This window comes from Macaca fascicularis, chromosome 14 (assembly GCF_037993035.2).
Source record: "Macaca fascicularis isolate 582-1 chromosome 14, T2T-MFA8v1.1".
Taxonomy (NCBI): domain Eukaryota; kingdom Metazoa; phylum Chordata; class Mammalia; order Primates; family Cercopithecidae; genus Macaca; species Macaca fascicularis.
In genome coordinates this window covers 76909680-76928424 of record NC_088388.1, presented here as the reverse complement: position 1 = coordinate 76928424, position 18745 = coordinate 76909680, and the positions used below count along the sequence as shown (strand labels likewise).

The 18745-nt window shown below is 46.2% G+C and overlaps 1 protein-coding gene across 2 annotated transcripts; it reads left to right on the top strand.

Annotated features, from left to right (window-relative positions):
* Positions 1 to 577: 577 nt before the first annotated feature.
* Positions 578 to 17947, top strand: KCTD14 (potassium channel tetramerization domain containing 14). Of its 2 annotated transcripts, XM_015435530.4 has the most exons (3): positions 578 to 1386; positions 2103 to 2262; positions 16425 to 17947. In XM_015435530.4, exon 3 carries the CDS (start codon positions 16425 to 16427, stop codon positions 17100 to 17102), a length of 678 nt encoding a protein of 225 aa, XP_015291016.1. In that variant the 5' UTR covers positions 578 to 1386; positions 2103 to 2262; the 3' UTR covers positions 17103 to 17947. The 2 variants fall into 2 exon arrangements, with proteins under 2 accessions (XP_015291016.1, XP_005579235.1); XM_005579178.5 differs by lacking the exons at positions 578 to 1386; positions 2103 to 2262 and adding an exon at positions 9764 to 9881.
* Positions 17948 to 18745: the final 798 nt, after the last annotated feature.

Below are 18745 nucleotides of genomic sequence, written 5' to 3'. Positions count from 1 at the left end.
CTGTACTCCAGCCTGGGCGACAGAGCGAGACTCTGACTCAAAAAGAAAAAAAGAAAAGAAAAGAAAAGAAATTTTCTCACTGAACTGTGGAAAACTGGGGAGTTTTAAAGAGTTAGAGGTGGGGCAAAGAAGTATGTAAACACATTCAGGGAGGAACTCCAGATGCACAGGTACACATCATAAACATGCCTTTTCATACATATGGTCAGAAAATGGTGGTGATTTTCTTCTCTGGATGGAGATTTTAGCATGATAATGATATGTTGATGATCTACAGGTAACAAGGGGTCACTGGTTCTGATTAGCACAGGGCTTATCTTCCTCTGGTAATTGGTGCAGGGTCCTGAAGCTCCTGCGGCCTCCTGGGCTATCTGGAGTTTTTGTTTGTTTGTTTGTTTGTTTGTTTTTATGAGACAGAGTCTTGCTCTGTTGCCCAGGCTGGAGTGTAGTGGTGCCATCTCGGCTCACTGTAGCCTCACACTTCTAGGTTGAAGAGATTCTCCTGCCTCAGCCTCCCAAGAAGCTGGGACCACAGGCATAAGTCACTATACTCAGCTAATTTTTGTATTTTTTATAGACACAGAGTTTCACCATATTGCCTAGGCTGGTCTCAAACTCCTGGACTCAAGAGATCCTCCCGCCTCAGCCTCCAAAGTGCTGGGATTACAGATGTCCGCCACCTTGCCCGGCTCTTGAAGTTAAGCAAGGCCACTTATAGATAAAGAGACTAGAAAACGCTGGGTGCAGTTGCTCACGCCTATAACCCCAGTACTTTGGGAAACTTTTAGTTCAAGTGACTTTAATCTTTGGGAAATAAAAACAGTTTTAATGATAATTGGTAAAATACAAATGTCTTCAAAATGTAAATATGTGATCTAAATTATGCGGGTCAGATACTAGGTTTGCTAAATGTTTTAAGATTGTAAACTGCTTCTTTAGCCTTTGAGAACTGCTTGACTTGACTGCTTTACAATTTGGTAAGGCCTGGGGACATATGGAATTAACCACACCCCTAACTTTTGGATACTACAGAGGGCCCCTGGAGCATCCAAAAAGAGAGGTAACCAGGATTATTTGACATGTTTAGTTACATGCGATTGCCAAAATCAAAATAATGTTTAACCTGCTTCCAGCTATATTTTAGTGAATAATATTAATACATGTTCCAAATTGTATAGGATTTCTAAAACTCTCTCTGAGTATGTGCTATCAATCATAATTAAGGTTATTATGTTGTGTTTTTTGTTTTTTGTTCTTTTCAAGACAGAATTTTGCTCTTGTTGCCCAGGCTGGAGTGCAATGGCGTGATCTTGGCTCACCACAACTTCCATCTCCCGGGTTCAAGTGATTCTCCTGCCTCAGCCTCCCAAGTAGCTGGGATTACAGGTATCCGCCACCATACCCAGCTAATTTTGTATTTTAAGTAGAGATGGGGTTTCTCCATGTTGGTCAGGCTAGTCTGGAACTCCCGACCTCAGGTGATTGCCTGCCTCTGCCTCCCAAAGTGCTGGGATTACAGGCATGAACCACCACACCCCGCCTGTGTTAAGTTACTGTAGGCCATGGAAATAACCAAATTTCTTTTTCAATCATGTTTTTTACTATAACTACCCTGGATATTTTGCCATTCACAGACAATTGTTGTCTTGCTTTGATTCTTTTCAAAAGATGGTTTATAATCAGCTATAGAACTTTGATAGGTGCTCTTAAATGCAGGTTTCTGATATCTTTGGAGATGTGACATTGGAATAAAGGAAAAATGTACAGGACTCATGAAGAGCTGAAATGTTAGTGAATATCAAGCAGAACAACTGTTAACAGAATGAACTGAAGTAATAGAAAACTGAAGTAATCTTTTAAACTTTTTGCTTAAAACATTGCTGGTCCTTGTTTTGTTTTTCAGAGTCAAGGAAACTTATTTTGAGCTATTTACAACCTTTAAAAATTGAGTAAGGTATACTCCTATGAACAAACTTAGGAACATATTTGTCTCTCTCTGCCTGGTTTCTCTAGAATTTGGAAACTATTTGTGAATATTCTTAACTTATGGCAATGTGGTTGTTTGCATCAGTCCAATAAGAATGCATTTTCTTTTGCAACAGGACACATTGGAGAAACTGATTGATATACCAAGACTTTGACTGGAAGGGTGTGCTTCACTTTGAGGAATCAAGCTCGACTTGCAGAGCCAATAAAAGCCCCTTGGGAAAACTGGCCTCATACCTTGTCTACACAGTTCCCATACAGGGTTTCTAACCTGTGGTGAGTAAAGAATGTCACTTTCTTTTTTTTTTTTGAGACGAGGTCTCACTTTGTCTCCCAGGCTAGAGTGCAGTGGCACAGTCTTGGCTCACTGCAACCTCTGTCTCCTGGATTCAAGCAATTATCTGCCTCAACCTCCCAAGTAGCTGAGTTTACAGGCACTCGCCACCATGCCCGGCTAATTTTTTGTATTTTTAGTAGAGATGGGGTTTCACCATCTTGGCTAGGCTGGTCTTGAACTCCTGACCTTGTGATCCACCTGCCTTGGCCTCCCAAAGTGCTGGGATTACAGGCATGAGCCACTGCACCTGGCCCAAAAATGTCACTTTCTAACACAACCAAGAGCCCCACGTTCTTTGGACCTCAAGAAGGGAGGAATTTACCCAACTCATAGGTATTTGAGGGTACAAACCCATGGCTGGGCTCAGCTTTAAAAAGTCTTGTCTGAGATTCCTTGTGGAACTGAGTTCCATCAAAACCTATTTAAAAATCCTAGTAAAAATAATTATTCTGGCTGAACTTTATGCAAATAATCAGGCCAACCATAAGACTAAAGTTTATTTTGCAAAAAACTCAGTCCTATCATGATCTGTTTTTGACAAAAGTGAGAACTGGAGAGAGAAAAATTAAGTTTCAAAACTTATCATACACTTGACATTACATTCCAGTTTCATTAATTGTTTTTAAGTTTTTGCCTACATTTTAAATTAACCCTGCGTATTCCTGTGAACCAACCAGTGACTTCTGGGTAAAAACAGAAAATCTGGATCAATATACTAGTTCTGGGGAATTACCCTGCAAATACTGTCAGGTGATAAGAGTAAATAGGGTGCCCATAACTGGGAGGTTTCTTTGTTTGGTAAAATAAGACCAAGGGAGCTAACCAAAGCCAAGCCCCATGCACCCAAATCTTAGCAGGCATAACTATAGTCACTAGTTTTCTCGGCGTGTCAGCAACTTCAGGATTTCTAAGCTGTCCTTACCCCTTGTTTCGTTTTTATACATGTCTCTTTTTTTTTTTTTGAAATGGAGTCTTGCTCTGTTGCTCAGGCTGGAGTGCAGTGGCGTGATCTCGGCTCACTGCAACCTCTGCCTCCCAGGTTCAAGCGATTCTCACGCCTAAGCCTCCCCAGTAGCTAGGATTACAAGTGTGCACCACCATGCCCAACTAATTTTTGTTTTTTTAGTAGAGATGGGTTTTCACCATGTTGGTCAGGCTGGTCTCAGACTCCTGATCTGAAGTGATCTGCCCACCTTGGCCTCCCAAAGTGCTGGGATTATAGGTGTGAGCCACTGCGTTTTTATGAATGTCTTTTAATAACCCGGTTTGTCTCTTCTCACCTCCCAGGATCAAGTGATCCTTCTACCTTACCCTCCTGAGTAGCTGGGACTACACATGTGTGCCACCATACCCAGTTAATTTTTATATTTTCTGTAGAGATGGGTTTTGCCATGTTTCCCAGGCTGGTCTCAAACTCCTGGGCTCAACTGATCTGTCGACCTCAGTCTTTCAAAGTGCTGCGATCACAGGTGTGAGTCACCACGCCTGGCTCCACGTTACAATATGCTTGTCATGTCCCCTTAGGATGCTATATATATATATATATATATATATTTTTTTTTTTTTTTTTTTTTTGAGATGGACACTCGCTCTATTGCCAAAGCTGGAACGCAGTGGTGTGATCTGGGCTCACCGCAACCTCCGCCTCCTGGGTTCAAGCAATTCTCCTGCCTCAGCCTCCCGAGTAGCTGGGACTATAGGCACACGCCACCTTGTCCAGCTAATTTTGTATTTTTGGTAGATACAGGGTTTCACTATGTTGGCCAAGCTGGTCTCGAACTCTTGACCTCATGATACACCCACCTCAGCCTCCCAAAGTGCTGAGATTACAGGCGTGAGCCACTGTGCCTGGCCCCTTAGGATGCTCTTGACTGTGACAGTTTCTCAGATTTTTCCTCTTTTGGGTGACTTTGATAGTTTTGAGGAGTACTGGTCAGTTATATTATAGGATGTTCCTCTATTGAAATTTCTCTGATGCTTTTCTCAAGATTGAACTGAGGTTATGAGTTTTGGGGAGGAAGATCATTTTCCTCACATCACATCAAGGGTATATACTCAGTACTATAAACAAAAAATACAATTCTTAGCCCCCCAACCATCTGAAAGGACCCCTCTTCCCCGCCAAAGGCATTCCAAAGTTAACCTGAAAAACTAGTTCAGGCCATGACTGGAAGGGAGTCAGACATGCCTCATTATGCCCTTCCCCCTTTTGGAATTCGGCACAGCTGACCAGTATTACCATCAAAACAGAGACCTTAAGTCTGTCAGTCTGTCAGTCATGCACAAAGTCTGTCAGCCTTTAAGTCTGATAAGAAATATTTGCAATCTATTCTCTCTGAAGCCTGCTACCTGGAGGCTTCATCTGTATGATAAAACCTTGGTCAGGCAGGGCGCGGTGGCTCAAGCCTGTAATCCCAGCACTTTGGGAGGCCGAGACCGGCGGATCACGAGGTCAGGAGATCGAGACCATCCTGGCTAACACGATGAAACCCCGTCTCTACTAAAAAATACAAAAAACTAGCCGGGCGACATGGTGGGCGCCTATAGTCCCAGCTACTCAGGAGGCTGAGGCAGGAGAATGGCGTGAACCTGGGAGGTGGAGCTTGCAGTGAGCTGAGGTCCGGCCACTGCACTCCATCCTGGGTGACAGAGCAAGACTCTGTCTCAAAAAAAAAAAAAAAAACCTTGGTCTACACCACCCTTTATAGTAACCCAGGCATCCCTTTCTATTGATCTCAGGTCTTTAGATAATAACCCACTGACAAGCAGAAAATCCTTGCTTTTTAATTTTCATCTTTTAAAAATAGAGATGGGGTCTGGCTGGGCGTGGTGGCTCACGCCTGTAATCCTAGCACCTTGGGAGGCCAAGGCAGGCAGATCATGAGGTCAGGAGATCGAGACCATCCTGGTCAATATGGTGAAACCCCATTTCTACTAAAAATACAAACATGAGCTGGTTGTGGTGGTACATGCCTGTAATCCCAGCTACTTGGGAGGCTGAGGCAGGAGAATTGCTTGAACCTGGGAGGCGGAGATTGCAGTGAGCCAAGATTGCACCACAGTACTTCAGCCTGGTGACGGAGCCAGATTCCGCCTCAAAAAAAATCCAAAAAGATACCAGGTCTTGCTATGCTGCCCAGGTTGGTCCCCAACTCCTGGGCTCAAGCTATATGTCTACCTTAGCTTCCCAAAGTGCTGTGATTATATGCATGAGTTTCCACACCTGCCCACCAATCAGAAAATCATTGAATCTTCTCATGACCTGGAAGCCGCACATCCCCTTCCAGCTGTCCAGTCTTTTCGGACCTAACCAATGCATATCATACATGTATTAATTGGTATCTTCATTTTTATTACATGTTAATTAATTATCTTTTTTTTTTTTTTTTTTTTTGAGACAGAATCTCGCTCTGTTGCCCAGGCTAGAGTGCAGTGGTATAATCTCAGCTCACTGCAACCTCCACCTCCCAGGATCAAGCAATTCTCCTGCCTCAGCCTCCTGAGTAGCTGGGACTACAGGCACATGCCACCACGCCAGCTAATTTTTTGTCCTATTAGTAGAGTTGGGGTTTGACCATGTTCGCCAGGTTAGTGCCGAACTCCTGACCTCAAATGATCTGCCCACGTTGGCCTCTCAAAGTGCTGGGATTACAGGTGTGAGCCACTACACCTGGCCTTATTTATTTATTTATAATCTCTAGTCCAACAGAGATACCTTCCAGGCTCAAGAGATCCTCTTACCTCAGCCTCCCAAGTAGCTGAGACTACAGGCACATGCCACCGTGCCTGACTAAGTTTTGTACTTTTTGTAGACATAGGGTGTCACCATGTTGCCCAGGCTGGACTTGAACTCCTGGGGTCAAGTGATCCTCCCATCTTGGCCTCCCGGATCCTCTCCCTTGGGATTACAGACTGAGCCATTGATGCCTAGCCAATTGATGTCTTTTCTTTTTTCTCTCTTTTTTATTTTTTTATTTTGGGATGGAGTCTTACTCTGTCTCCCAGGCTGGAGTGCAATGGTGCGATCTCAGCTCACTGCAACATCTGCCTCCCAGATTAAGTGATTTTCCTGCCTCAGCCTCCTGAGTAGCTGGGGTTACAGGCACACACCACCATGCCTGGCTAATTTTTACATTTTTAGTAGAGATGGGGTTTCACCATGTTGGCCAGGCTGGTCTCAAATTCCTGACTTCAAATGATCCACCTGCCTTGGCCTCCCAAAGTGGTGAGATTACAGGCATGAGCCACCATGCACGGCCCTAATGTCTTATGTCTGCTTGAATACATAAAACCAAGTTGTAGCCTGACCACCTTGGGTACATGACTTGAGGACATCCTGAGGTTGTATTGTGGGCATGTTCTTAACCTTGGCAAAATAAACTTCTAAATTGGTTGAGACTTGTCTCAGATACTTTTTGGTTTACAGCAAGCACGCACTGTCGTCATGATCAATAACTGTTGGCACTGACTTTGGTCACCTGGCTAGAGTAGTATTGATCAGTTTCCCCAATGTAAAGTTTCTTCTCTTTTTCCTCCTTCCCATATTGTACTCGTTGGAAGAAGTCACAATGCATAACCCACACTTAAGGAGTGGGAAATTATGCTCCCTCTCCTTTAGAGTTATATTTTAACTCTAGGAAAACAACCCCACAAAACAGATACCTAACTCTTTTCACCATTGGGCATGCTTTGTACTCCAAGCAGCTGCCTTGGGCTGGCTAAATAGTCTACACTGGCCACTGTTAAAGTAAATTAAAATGGAGATCAGTCCTGAAGAATCCCTGGCCAGACAATGCTAGTTAGGCCTCATAAAGGAACTCAGACTTGCTTGATTTGCAAACATAAGCAAAACTTAACTTGGGTCATTGTGATGGTTAATACTGAGTGTCAACTTGATTGGATTGAAGGACACAAAGTATTGATACTGGGTGTGTCTGTGAGGGTGTTCCCAAAGGAGATTAACATTTGAGTCAGAGGGCTGGGAAAGGCCGACCCACCTTTAATCTGGGTGGGCACAATCTAATCAGCTGCCAGTGTGGCTAGAATATAAACAGGCAGAAAAATGTGAAAAGAGAGACTGGCCTAGCCTCCCAGCCTACATCTTTTTCCCTTGCTGGATGCTTCCTTCCCTCGAACATCAGACTCCAAGTTCTTCACTTTTGGAATTCGGACTGGCTCTCCTTGCTTCTTAGCCTGCCAATGGCCTGTTGTGGGACCTTGGGTTCGTGTGAGTTAATACTTAATAAACTCCCCTTTATATATATATACACATATATGTGTGTGTGTGTGTGTGTGTGTATACACATATATGTATATATATATAAAGCAGAGTTTAAAAAGTAATGGAATATATGTATACACACATATATGTATGTGTGTGTGTATGTGTATATATATATACCATTAGTTTTTTTGTTTTTTTGTTTTTTTTGAGATGGGATTACATTCTTGTTGCCCAGGCTGGAGTGCAATGGCTTGATCTGGGCTTACTGCAACCTCCACCACCTAGGTTCAAGTGATTCTTCTGCCTTAGCCTCCCAAGTAGCTGGGATTAAAGGTGCCCACCACCACGCCCAGCTAATTTTTTGTATTTTGTAGACATGGGGTTTCACCATGTTGGTCAGGCTAGTCTTGAACTCCTAACCTCAGGTGATCCACCTGCCTTGGCCTCCCAAAGTGCTGACATTACAGGTGTGGGCCACCGTGCCCAGCCCCATTCCATTAGTTCTGTCCCTCTAAAGAACCCTGACTAATACAGTCATTTCTGGTAAATGCTAATGTTAGACAGAAACAAAACTTAACATTAGCCAATCACAAGCAACCAACTAACATATAATTAAGTAACTAGGGACTTTTCAACAAAGGAAACCAAAAAAGGTGATTTCGTAACTGTAACCAATGAAATATATATGTGAGTGTGTGTGTGTGTGTGTGTATATATATATATATATAAATATATATATATATATATATATATTTTTTTTTCCCCCCTGAGAGGGAATCTTACTTTGTTGCCCAGGCTGGAGTTCAGTGGTGCAATCTTTGATCACTGCAAGCTCTGCCTCCCATGTTCCAGCAATTCTCCTGGTTCAGAGTCCCAAGTATCTGGGATTACAGGCACGCACCACCACACCCAGCTAATTTTTGTATTTTTAGTAGAGACGAGGTTTCACCATTTTGGTCAGGCTGGTCTCGAACTTCTGACCTCAAATGATCTGTCTGCCTTGGCCTCCCAAAGTGCTAGAATTACAGGCGTGAGCCACCGTGCCTGTCCCCAGTAAAATATCTTGTTTCCACATTCTCCCCATAAATATTTGCCTCTGATGCATTGTCATGGGAACATTCAACCTTTTTCCATCTGGTGTTTCCCAATTCAAGAATTGCCTGTTATCCAAGTACACTCTTAAAAAAGTTTTGTTGAGCCTCAGATTTTACATTTTAACACCACCCTACCTCCTAGGGTGCTGGTTTTCTGATCTGTAAAATGGTGTTGACGATATTTCACTCCCTAGGACTGTAGGGAATAGAAAGTCTCTAGCTGTCAATGTCAGTCAATGTCAACTCCCTCTGCCTCCCCCATTTCACTCCTGGGAACTCTGAGGCCCAGAGAGGGGCATTAACTAGTGTCAACTTTAATAACGGGATTCAGGCAATACGTTTAAATAATTTATTTAAGCGTAAAGTTTGAGAATGGCCAAGCGGGGGACACAGGCTCCAATAAGCTGGGTTCAGTGCTCTTGAGTAGAGTGGTTTGAGGGTCATTCATTTATATAAGCAAGGTCTGGGGAATAATAAGCAATAATAATAAGAAGAATAAGAAGCAAGGTCTGGGGAAGCTTAACAGAATTTTAACATTTTCCATATTAGTTAAGTGTATAGTTACAGCAATTTAATTGATTCTAGGCAGTGTTTCTGTTTGAGAAAGGTACATTTAACATTCCACATTAAGATGTAATATTCAAACGGTCTTTTATCTCAGTCATGGGGTCTTTCATCTCAGGTGCCATCTGATCTAAGCCGCAAAAGAAAATATAGGAAGAGGCAAGGTGCTGTGGCTCAGGCCTGTAATCCCACCACTTTGGGAGGCTGAGGTAGGAGGATCACTTGAGCCCGGGAGGTTGAGGCTGCAGTGAGCCTGATCTGCCACTGCACTTCAGCCTGGGCGACAGAGTGAGACCCTGTCTCTGGAAAAAAAAAAAAAAGAAAAGAAAGAAAAGGAAGGAAATTAATCTATATCAAAAGGTCAGTACTTAAAGGGTTTGCTCCATTTCTCAGTCTCCAAAGTCAGCCCTCCTCAGGGTCTAACAACTTTTAAAAGCCCTAAATAGACAGACTGTTCATTTCCTTCTGCACTTGGCCAGGTCTCACTAAAAGCCACGCCTGGCCCAGCCCCATCCCGCCTTGAGCCTTGGTGTCCCCACCTAGGGGCGGGCAGCCAGGGGCACTTCCGCTGGCCCAAGTGATCTGCATGTGGCAGGGCTGCGCAGTGGAGCGGCCAGCGGGCAGGATGACGAGCCAGACCCCTCTGCCCCAGTCCCCCCGGCCCGGGCGGCTGACGGTAAGTGCCAGGCTAGCTGAGTCCCCGCGCCTCTGCCCTCCCTTCCAGTTTCTCCTGCCCGTCCGTCGCAGCCGGCCGAGCCCCCTACTTCTGGCGCACTGTCTCCCTGCACCTCGGGCTGGTCGCTCTCTTCTGTCTTTGCTATCCCTCCTGCTCGGATGGCTCTCCTTTCGCGCCTCGGTGTCCCTTTCTGGTTTGGCTCTGTCCAGCCTCTCCTTTTTGCCCTTTTGCTTCCTCCCTCTGCATTCGGTCTTTAGTTCCACTCCCTTCTCTCTTCCCCCGGGCTTGTCCTAGTCCAGGGCTTCTCCTCTGCTCCTCCTTCTCCCCTGCTCCCCGTGGGAGAAGCCCATCCAACCAGCTTGGCCAGAGGATCTTTCCCTCACCCGCAGCCCTCTCCAACCTGCCCCTGCCCCTGCCCTCTGGCTGGGACCCGAATCCCTCTGCTTGCCTGCCTGGTCCCTGGGCTTGGGTGAGGGGAGTTGGGGAGGAGGATGGGGAAAAGGCTGGCTGCACTCTAGAAGCAGAACACTCGGGTTCTCTCCTGCACTGAGAATCATCCTGAAGACCTGGAGGAAGGGAAAGCAGATCCAGCAGCAGGTCAGCGTGGCTCTCTCTAATAGGGCCATGGTCACGTCATTGCTGTTGGCTATTGACAAAGTCACATGCCTAGTGCCAGGATCGCCCTAGGTGCTCAATAAATGCCTGCATGAATTACTGGGGAAGTGTAACGCACTGTGCATGATGCCAGGTAGGGCAAGATTGGCCTTGAACAGAACACTAGATGCTCCTGTAAATCAGAGGATATTCCCCTCCCTTAGGAGCCTCACAGCCTTCTTGCTTGTTTGTTTGTTTGTTTTTGTTAAAATAGAGACAGGGTCTTGCCATGTTGGTGAGACCCAGGTTGGTCTTGAACTCCTGGTTGAAACCCCAGACTGGACTCAAACTCTTAGGCTCAGGCAATCCTCCTACCTCAGTCTCCCAAAGTGCTGGGATTACATGCGTGAAACACAGCACTTGGCCAGGAACCTTGCAATCAATGAACAAACAGGGAATTATAAGGGAAGAACTGCCAGGCCAGTGGAAGTATAGTAGTGTAGGACTTTCTGGGACCACAATGAGACAACCCACCCCGAAGGACTCCCAGAGGAATTCATCTGAAGGATGAGTAGGGTCAGAGAAAGGAGTGTGGATGGCAAGTGAGTGAGCTTCTGGAGGTGAGGGGGCCTGGCTTGCTCCGGATTGGAGGGGTGGGGAGCAACCGGCGGTTCTGGTAGCTGATTGCGAGGGGTGAAGTAGCAGCCCAGTTGCAAAGGGCCTCTAAACCTTGTTATGGAGTCTGGAGTTTATCTGGAAGGGAATGAAAAGTTGCTCAAGTGTTTAATGCAGGGAGTGATAGGATCAGATTTGTACTTCAGAAAAGGTACTCTCAGCCAGGCGTGGTAGCTCATGCCTGTAGTCCCAGCACTTTGGGAGGCAGAGCGGGTGGATCACCTAGCTCCGGAGTTTGAGACCAGCCTGGCCAACATGGCGAAACCCTGTCTCTATAAAAAATACAGAAATTAGCAGGACATAGTGGCACACGCTTGTAGTCCCAGCCACTCTGGAGGCTGATACAGGAGAATCGCTTCAGCCTCGGAGGTGGAGGTTGCAGTGAGCCGAGATTGTACCACTGCACTCCAGCCTGGGCAAGAGTGAGACCTTGTCTCAAAACAAAAAACAAACAAAAAGGAGCTTAGGAACAGGGCTGAGGTCTTGTTTGATAAAGAAATGGAGCTGAAGATGTCCGCACAGGAAACTTTTTTTCTTTGAGACAGGGTCTCCCTCTGTCACCCAGGCTGGAGTGCAGTGGCGCAGTCTTGGCTCACTGCAACCTCTGTCTTCCGGGTTCAAGCAATTATCCTGCCTCAGCCTCCCAAGTAGCTGGGATTACAGGTGTGCGCCACCAGGGCCCAGCTAATTTTTTGTATTTTTAGTAGAGATGGGGTTTTGCCATGTTGGCCATGCTGCTCTTGAACTCCTGGCCTCAAGTGATCCTCCCACCTGGGCCTCCCAAAGTGTTGGGATTATAGGTGTGAGCCACTGCACCCAGCCTATTTTTTGAAGCATCTGGAAATTAGCTTCAGAAAGGACATCGGATGTGATTGGATCTGTTAGACTTTCAGAGCTGGGGGAGCTTAGAGTTCTCTTGGTCCCTTTTACCTTCCTGTTTCACAGATAACTAAGCTTAGGCCCAGAGAAGGAAAGCAAAGGGCCCTGGGCACATATCTAAGTACTGGCAGTAGTGGGGCAGGATGTTGGGAAGGATGGGAGTGAGGTACCCATATTGTGTTGGAGTCATGCTGATACAGGTTTCATCTCAGCTCCAACTTCATCACATCCTAGCTGTGTGACTTCTCTCTGAACTTTCCTTGCCTGTAATATGGGGATATTAGGAGGGCCTGGGAGCTTTCAGCAGTGTAGGAGTAATGAGAACATATTGGTCCATTCAAGGGGTAAAGTCTGCAAGTTGGCATTTAACTGGGTGCTTTACAGAGGTGACCTCAGGGTTAACCAAACAGTCCTGCCAAGGGGCCTTGAGGTTTTTGGGAGAAAGAGTCAGAGGTTCTGGGCTTATTTTTCTCAGCTCTATTGTTTGGCTGCTGTCAAGATGCATCCTCTCCTCTGCCTTCTCCCTTCCAGTAAGCAGAACTGTCCCCTGGTAGGAGATGTTGTCATGGCAATCAGATTTCTCCAGCAGTTCAGTTGCCTTTGTCTCTCTCTTTTTTTTTTTTTTGTTTTGAGACAGCCTCGCTTTGTCGCTCAGGCTGGAGTGCAGTGGCTGGATCTCGGCTCACTGCAAGCTCCACCTCCCGAGTTTACGCCATTCTCCTGCCTCAGCTTCCCTAGTAGCTGGGACTACAGGCGCCCGCCACCTTGCCCGGCTATAGTTTTTTTGTATTTTTTAGTAGAGACGGGGTTTCACCGTGTTAGCCAGGATGGTCTCGATCTCCTGACATCGTGATCCGCCGGTCTCGGCCTCCCAAAGTGCTGGGATTACAGGCTTGAGCCACCGCGCCCGGCCTGCCTTTGGCTCTCTTAACTCCAGTACTTTAATCTTAGAAGGAGAGCCCACAGACCAGTTGAGAATGAGGACACACCTAAATCAGACTGAGTGACATTCCTGAGCCCTGTCCCCATCTCCACTCTTGTGGTAAAATCTTCAGGTTGGAAATCCAGCCTTCCCTCTAACACCACGCATCTATTCCGCAGCAGCAGTCGTCACATCCCTTAGGAAACCTTCTCTGACAGCCTCCGATACACATCCACAAAAAGACCTGACCCCTCCTACCTTTGAGTCTTCCCTCTCAGCACCTACGTGCTTAAGCCATCTGTTTCCCTCTCCCCTGTGAGTTCCTTGAAAGCAGGGACTGTGTCCTGTTCTGTTTGGCACAAGGTTTGCATGTAATAGGCCCAACATACATTTTGTTGAATGAATGAGTCACTAAAGGAATGAAGAGTGAAGGTATTGGAAGACTGAAGGTAATTTATGTAATGACTAAGAGCTCCAGCTTGAAGTAAAATGGACCTGAATTCAAATTTTGACATCATCACTTAATAGCCAGTCTCAGGCAACTTTCTTCATCTCTTTAAGCCTTAGTTTCTTCTTCTGTAAAATGGAGATTTAATATTTTCTTCATGGAAGTGTTGTGAGGGCTGAATTAGATAATCCATTTAAAGCACTACACAGAGTTACTAGACTGTCTGTTTCCATATCCCTCTTCCCACCAACCTTCCCACTAGGCATACATTTTGTTGAATGAATGAGTCACTAAGGGAATGAAGAGTGAAGGTATTGGAAGACTGAAGGTAATTCATTTATGTAATCACTAAGAGCTCAAGCTTGGAGTAAAACGGACCTGAGTTCAAATTCTGACATCATCACTTAATAACCAGTCTTAGTGCTCAGCCCAGGGTCTGGCACAGAGAGGTGGCCTCTAAAAGTTCTGTTGAACAACTAAACTTAACTTGCATTTGCACTGCACTTCACAGTTCATGATGCAGTTTTACACCCACAATATGTAGAGTTACTGGCCTTTTCATTACCAAGAATATTCCTGTTATTATTGGAGTCCCATGGGACCGTATTTGGAAAAACATTCATCAAACAAATTCTATTTATGCTGGGCGTGGTGGCTTGCACCTGTAATCCCACAAGCTTGGGAGGCTCAGGCAGGAGGAAGCCTTGAAGCCAGGAGTTCAAGACCAGCCTGGGCAACACAGTAAGACCCATCTCTAAAAAAAATTTTTTTTTAAGTAGCCAGATACAGTGTTGAATGTCCTGTAGTCCCATTTACTTGGGAGGCTGAGGCAGGAGGATGACCTGAGCCCAAGTTCAAGGCTGCAGTAAGTTATGATCATGCCACTGCACCTGCAGCCTCGGCAACAACAGAGCAAGATCCCATCTGTTAAAAAAAATTCAATTTTCTGGCCAGGCACTATGGCTAACGCCTGTAACCCCAACACTTTGGGAGGCTGAGGTGGGCAGATTGGGGTCAGGAGTTTGAGACCAGCCTGGCCTACATGGTGAAACCCAGTCTCTACTAAAAATACAAAAATTAGCCTGGCTTGGTCGTGCACTGTACATTTGTAATCCCAGCTACAGGGTGGCCATCCCAGCTCCCAGGCTGAGGCACGAGAATTGCTTGAGCCTGGGAGGCTGAGGTTGTAGTGAGCCAAGATCACATCACTGTACTCTAGACTGGGCGACAGAGTGAGACTCTGTTTCAAAAAAAAAAAAAAGAAAGAAAAAAAGAAAAAATCCCATTTTTAAATCAATCAAGGTCATGCCAACTGTTAACCAGAACTTCTGATCTACGTGAAATAAGAATTTTTGTCCCCAACTCCCAGCACAGGATGTGGATACATAGTAAATACCCAAGAAATGCTTCCCAAATGAACACATGTATGGTTTCTTTCTTCTTTCTGAAATGTTGGAAGTGTCCCTCCTCCCTTACCCCTGGCTTTTATTATATCTTAGATCAGAGCTGAGCATCCCAGGTTGGGAACTCTTGACTTCGTAAAAACTCCATGTCCCCATTTTACTTCCTATTTTTTTTTTTTGGAGTTGGACTCTCATTCTGTCGCCCAGGCTGGAGTGCAGTGGCACGATCTCAGCTCATTGTAACCTCTGCCTCCTGGGTTCAAGTGATTCTCCTGCCTCAGCCTCCCGAGCAGTTGGGACTGTAGGTGTGTGCTACCATGCCCGGCTAATTACTGTATTTTTAGTAGAGATGGGGTTTCACCATGTTAGCCAGGCTGGTTTTGAACTCCTGGTCTCAAGTGATCCACTCACCTTGGTATCCCAAAGTACCGGGATTATAGGCGTGAGGCATCATGCCTGGCCTTTACTTTAAAAAAAATTTTTTCCCTTAAACCTATTTAAAAAAAATAGAGATGGAGTCTCGCTATGTTGCCCAGGCTGGTTTCCAACTCCTGGCCACAAGTGATCGTCCTGCCATGGCCTCCCAAAGTGTTGGGATTACAGGCATGAGCCACCATGCCCAGCCAATATCCCCATTTTATAGATGAGGAGACTGAGGCCTTAAGAGGGAAAAAGGCTTGCCGAAGGCCACAGACTTTAGAAGTATCATTGCTGAGACTTCCTTCCATGGCAGCCTCTTCCCATAACATTCTTCTGCTTTTGTAAGACAGAGTCCAGAGTCTTACAATATTACAATATGTATTGACAGAGTCTTACTCTGTCACCCAGGCTGGAGGGCAGTGGGGTGATCTTGGCTCACTGCAGCCTCCGCCTCCCAGGTTCAGGTGATTCTCGTGTCTCAGCCTCCCGAGCAGCTGGGATTACAGGCACGTGCCACCACACCTGGCTAATTTTTGTATTTTTAGTAAAGACAGGGTTTCACCAAGTTGGCCAGGCTTGTCTCGAACTCCTGACCTCAGATGATCTGCCTGCCTCAGCCTCCCAAAGTGCTGGGATTACAGGCGTGTGCTACCGTGCCTGGCCTCCTCCCATAACATTCTATGACCTAAAATTAAGATGCTTGAATGGGTATTCTTTTTTCAAACAGAAACCTTTCTTCCTCCTTAAAATGCCCACCCTTGGCCGGGCACTGTGGGAGGCTGAGGCAGGCGGATCGTGTGAGGTCAGGAGTTTGAGAACGGCCTAGCAAACATGGCAAAACCTCGTCTTTACTAAAAATACAAAACTTAGTCAGGCATGATGGCGGGCGCCTGTAGTCCCAGCTACTAGGGAGGCTGAAGCAGAAGAGTTGCTTTAATCGAGGTGGAAGTTGCAGTGAGCCGAGATTGTGCCTCTGCACTCCAGCCTGGGCGACAGAGCGAGACTCTGTCTAAAAAAAAAAAGCCACCCCCTGGAGCAACACAGCATCAATACAACCCTCTTTAGTAAGATGGGCCTTTCACTAGCCGAAGCCAAACATTATGGCTCCCCTAAGTTTTTAATCCAGTTATTCTTTGGATAAAAATAAGTCATGAGCTCAGGGGAGACGGCGTGTTGGTTTACTCTGCCTCTTGTGCCCCCAGATGTCTACGGTTGTGGAGCTGAACGTGGGGGGTGAGTTCCACACGACCACCCTGGGTACCCTGAGGAAATTTCCGGGCTCAAAGTTGGCAGAGATGTTCTCTAGCTCAGCCAAGGCCTCCATGGATGCAGAGGGCCGCTTCTTCATCGACCGCCCCAGCACCTATTTCAGACCCATCCTGGACTACCTGCGCACTGGGCAAGTGCCCACACAGCACATCCCTGAAGTGTACCGTGAGGCTCAGTTCTATGAAATCAAGCCTTTAGTCAAGCTGCTGGAGGACATGCCGCAGATCTTTGGTGAGCAGGTGTCTCGGAAGCAGTTTCTCCTGCAAGTGCCGGGCTATGGCGAGAACCTGGAGCTCATGGTGCGCCTGGCGCGTGCAGAGGCCATAACAGCGCGGAAGTCCAGCGTGCTTGTGTGCCTGGTGGAAACGGAGGAGCAGGATGCATATTATTCAGAGGTCCTGTGTTTTCTGCAGGATAAGAAGATGTTCAAGTCCGTTGTCAAGTTTGGGCCCTGGAAGGCAGTCCTAGACAACAGTGACCTCATGCACTGCCTGGAGATGGACATTAAGGCCCAGGGGTACAAGGTATTCTCCAAGTTCTACCTGACGTACCCCACCAAAAGAAACGAATTCCATTTTAACATTTATTCATTCACCTTCACCTGGTGGTGATCCTCAGGAGCAGAGACCGTTACGAGTTCTGGCATGGCTTATGAAATTAAAAGTTGCCATCAATGCCATTTCCCTTTAATTTCACAAATATCAGGCAATTTCCAGGGTTGGTCTAGAGCCTTGCCCCTAAATATTGATCTCCCATTTAAGGACTTTCCACTCTATTGCAACTGACACCACTATATTTGCCTAGCAACTTGCAGCTGCTTCCTCTTCAAAGCCTCATGTATCTTTAAGAATGTTTCAACAATGCGTTGGCAAGAGATGTGGGATGACAACAGGAACATACAAGATACTGTGAATCTAGATGTTCTGACCTAAAGATGTAGTCTACCTAGCCCCAGCTTGTGGTCCAATCCATCTGTCTCTGGCATGTGCCCTCATGTAGCAGGTGCTTTGCTGATCCCCTTTGTGAGATGCTGTGGGTGCTAAAACCTCAGAGCTGTCCTCTTCTCTAGAGTGGAGGTTTTCAAAGTGCATCATCAGCATTACCTGTGAACTTGCTGGAAATACAAATTCTCAGACCCCACCCCAGACCTACCGAATCAGAATTTCCAGGGGTTGGCACAGCATTCTGATTTACCAAACCCTCCAAGTGATTTTGATGTATTCTAATTTTGAGACCATCTCTAGAAAAGAATTGCTACCTCTTGTATGGAGGTACAAAAGACTGACCTCTTACATCGAGGAACTTCCTTTCCCAGAGCTCCTCATGGAATCAGGCTGAAGTCAGTCTTCTTCTGAGAGCACATTCTTACTTAATTTTTTTTTTTTTCCTGTTCTACGCTGCTTCCCTCACTCCCCTTCTCCTAAGAGCACTCCATCAATAAACCACTTGCATGAGAGTCTCAGTTTTGGTTCTGCTTCTCAGCCTAATACAGGACTCATCCTCTAAAGGAGGATACATGTCGACGTTCATTCTTCTCCAAGTCCAGGTCTGAGATAGATGACCCCCTTCCCTGTGTAGTAGCTTGATCAGCTATTGTGGGTTGTCTGGAACTTTCTTGGGACATAGGGTTTCTTTCTTGGGACCAAAGGGTTTCTTGGGATACAGGACTTCCAATATAAAAACTTGGAAGTCTCATCGGGTGCAGCGGCTCATAGCCTATAATCCCAGCACTTTGGGAGGCTGAGGTGGGTGGAACTTGAGGTCAGGGGTTCAAGACCAGCCTGGCCAACATTGTGAAACCCTAATCTGTATTAGTCTGTTTTCACACTGCTGATAAAGACATACCTGAGACTGGGCAATTTACAGAAGAAAGAGTTTTAATGGACTTACAGTTCCACATGGCTGGGGAAGCCTCACAATCATGGTGGAAATGTATATCTCACATGGCAACAGACAAGAGAGAGCAAGTGCAGGGAAACTCCCCTTTTTAAAACCATCAGCTCGCCGGGCGCGGTGGCTCAAGCCTGTAATCCTAGCACTTTGGGAGGCCGAGACGGGCGGATCACAAGGTCAGGAGATCGAGACCATCCTGGCTAACACGGTGAAACCCCGTCTCTACTAAAAATACAAGAAAATTAGCCGGGCGAGGTGGCAGGCGCCTGTAGTCCCAGCTACTCGGGAGGCTGAGGCAGGAGAATGGCGTGAACCCGGGGGGGCGGAGCTTGCAGTGAGCTGAGATCGCGCCACTGCACTC